Source organism: Cynoglossus semilaevis, unplaced genomic scaffold (genome assembly GCF_000523025.1).
Source record: "Cynoglossus semilaevis isolate Cse_v1.0 unplaced genomic scaffold, Cse_v1.0 scaffold3629, whole genome shotgun sequence".
NCBI lineage: Eukaryota > Metazoa > Chordata > Actinopteri > Pleuronectiformes > Cynoglossidae > Cynoglossus > Cynoglossus semilaevis.
In genome coordinates, this window is record NW_007585299.1 from 2,547 (window position 1) to 5,525 (window position 2,979).

The 2,979-nt window shown below is 34.3% G+C and overlaps 1 protein-coding gene across 1 annotated transcript; it reads right to left on the reverse strand.

The window, feature by feature from the left end:
• Positions 1-286: 286 nt before the first annotated feature.
• On the reverse strand, positions 287-2,885 carry LOC103399014 (leucine-rich repeat-containing protein 2-like). The gene is made up of 3 exons (XM_025053944.1): positions 2,650-2,885; positions 2,162-2,331; positions 287-1,310 (listed from the first exon to the last, which is right to left on the reverse strand). Exons 1-3 carry the CDS (start codon positions 2,745-2,747, stop codon positions 1,261-1,263), a joined length of 318 nt encoding a protein of 105 aa, XP_024909712.1. The 5' UTR covers positions 2,748-2,885; the 3' UTR covers positions 287-1,260.
• Positions 2,886-2,979: the final 94 nt, after the last annotated feature.

Consider the following 2,979-nt stretch of genomic DNA (forward strand, 5'->3'; position numbering starts at 1 on the left):
CTGACTCCTTTTTTTTTTTTTTTTTTTAATAAAACTAATGTGGAACCAGTTCCTAATTGGACCTCCAGTAGGAGGCAGTCAAACACCCCATCTGACCCCATTTGAACCATAGCTCATAAATGTGTTCCAAAATGAGAAGAAAAGAAACAAAAAAAGGAGCTAGACAGTAAATGTAGAGGCTAGCCCCGCCTAAAACTTTTGCCCCGCCCCTGTAAACGTTGCCGAGCAATTTGCTGCCCAACGCCGCACTTTAATTTCTTTGAACGCGTGCCTCTGATACTAATTCTTCATGTTCATATCTGTTTTTTATATGAAGATGTTCACGATCTGTGCATTTGCTTTTGTCCTTAGTTTCCGATAATATCTATTATAATAACGACAATAAAGAGAATTTTGTGGGATTTAAAACAATTCTGACATTGATTTTTTTTGTCCTAAATGTTAGAAAATAAAAATTTATAAAATATAAATATAAAATAACAGTTATATTTCAATACAGAACACGCTTCATTTTCACAAACGTTTATTTTTAAATAAGAAAACGTTAAAAACCAACGTACACACGGCAACTGCCGACAAAAATCAAATTAGAAAAATAGAAACTAAATATTTCAGTTTTTATGAAATACACAATTTTTTTTCTCTCTCACATACAATCATAAATATTGGAAATATTTCAAACAACAGTATTTAAACAACATTCAGTCTGTGTATGTGTTTGTCGTAGAATTTGAAGAATAAAGAAAAATATATCCTGTAAAATTTTGTAAGTGGAGAATATGGAAATCTTTACAATATTTGTTTTTCTTGAACAAAAAAAATCTTTCATGCAAATGGAAAATATTTTTGGAATGGAAAAAAAAATAACTCGGCAGTCATTTACTGTGAAATCTACAAAAATATTCTTGTTTCACAATCAAAAAAAAAAAAATTTGTAAAAATTCAAACTTTAAGCATTTATATGAAATACCAAGCTTTTGATATTTTTAATTTCAACCCGTTTTAAGTCGCCTGCAGCTCCGAATATAATTCAGCAGTTCAATGTTTTTAATTGAAAATTTTAAAATTAGAAGTTAATGCAGCGTTTTGAATCAATCTCTCACACGATCTAAACCAAAAAGTAAAAAAAAAATGTTTTTTACTTAATTAACTATTGAAAAACATGTTCTCTGATTATTCATTTCAATCAAAAAAAAAACAAAAAACAACCTATCGCTCTCGTATCTCAGACTTCCGGTGTAACCTTCATCATCTTCATCTTCACAGCTGGCAGGAAATGGAAACCGTGGTGGTGGAGTAAGGGACGGTGTCTGGGAAGGACAAACATCGAGTCATTTCAGGTAATTTCACCAGGTCAGACACTAATTAACATTTGTTTAAAATGTTATAGTCGACTCTAATTCTAACGCTTGTTACCAAACGGGGCTGTGCTGCCCCCTGCTGGTTAGCCTGGGCACGGCAGGAAATACGCTGAATGATTTCAGATTTTTCAAGTGAGATTTATTTCAATCTTTTGCTATGTAAATAGTGAGCGAGTTCAGTTGTCATGTGGAGGAAATCCAATATATATATATATATATATATATATACATATATGTGTATATATGTTATATATACATACTGTATATGTGTATATATGTGTATATATGTATATAGGTTGTATATATGTATATATGTTGTATATATACATATGTGTATATATGTATATATGTATGTGTATATATGTATATATATACAGTACATATGTGTATATATGTACAGTATATATGTATATATGTGTATATATGTTATATATGTGTATATATGTTTATATATACACATGCGTATATGTTATATATGTATATATGTTATATACTGTATATGTATGTGTATATATGTTATATGTGTATATATGTTATATATACAGTATATACATATATGTATACGTATATGTGTATATATATTTGTTTTAGTTTGAATTAAAAATGGGGCGCCACAAGGTGGCAGAAGTGGTCATTGATCTTGCCCTGCCACAGCACTTCCCAAAGTTAACCCTTTGTGCAGCGGGAGAATGTCAGTTTTTTTTTTTATGAATAATTGTTTTAAACAACACTCAGTGGAGTTTATAAGACATAACTGTAAATTTATTTTAATATAATTTCTTTTTTTTCTTCGGTCTCACCTCTGTCCTTCAGGGTGTTGACGTACGCCTCGATGAACTCCTTCTCCCGGCCGTCCTTCACCTCCTGCTGCTCCTCTGGCGTTCTCCACCTCCATTTCCTGGTCTTCTCTTTCTTCTTCTTCTCCTCCTTCTTCTTCTTTTTCAGTGCGTTATCACACAGTCGGACAAATCTGCGGGGGCGATAAAAGTAGGCCACGCGTCAGAATCTAAAGCTGCGAAGATGATAAAAAAATAATAAAAAATAACGGCGGAACAGGAAGTGAGTCAGACAGGAGTTCTCTCTATCTTAGTGCACTACGTACTGTTACTATATAGCGCCTCCTCTGACTTGTCTGTGCTACTTAAACCTAATTAGTTATTACTCAAAATGTGATTGACTAAATATGACGGAGTGATTTAAAAAAAAAAACTTTTCAAATGGTGAAGCACGGGCGTCATCTGCGTTTTCTCCACTAGGTGCGAACGTGGCGACAGCACTGGTTTGTTACTTGATTTCTGGGTTACTGCACAGCTTGGTGGGCGTGCAGGTGAGCTCGTCGCCACTGACGATGATCATCTTCATCGTGGAGATGTTGGTGAGGCACATGGGCAGGTAGGTCAGTTGGTTCTTATGGACGAACAGCGTCACGAGCTGCTCCAACCTGTTTGGCCAAAAAAAAAAATAGGCAAGTTAGATGGAGGCTAGCTCCGAAGAACCCAGTGGAGCGCGCCACGGGGTTGAGACCGCCATTCTTTATTTAGATAGTTCGAAGACGGAATGGGAAAAAAAACGAAATCATGAAAATAATTAGGAATGTCCGATATTAACATTTTGCCGA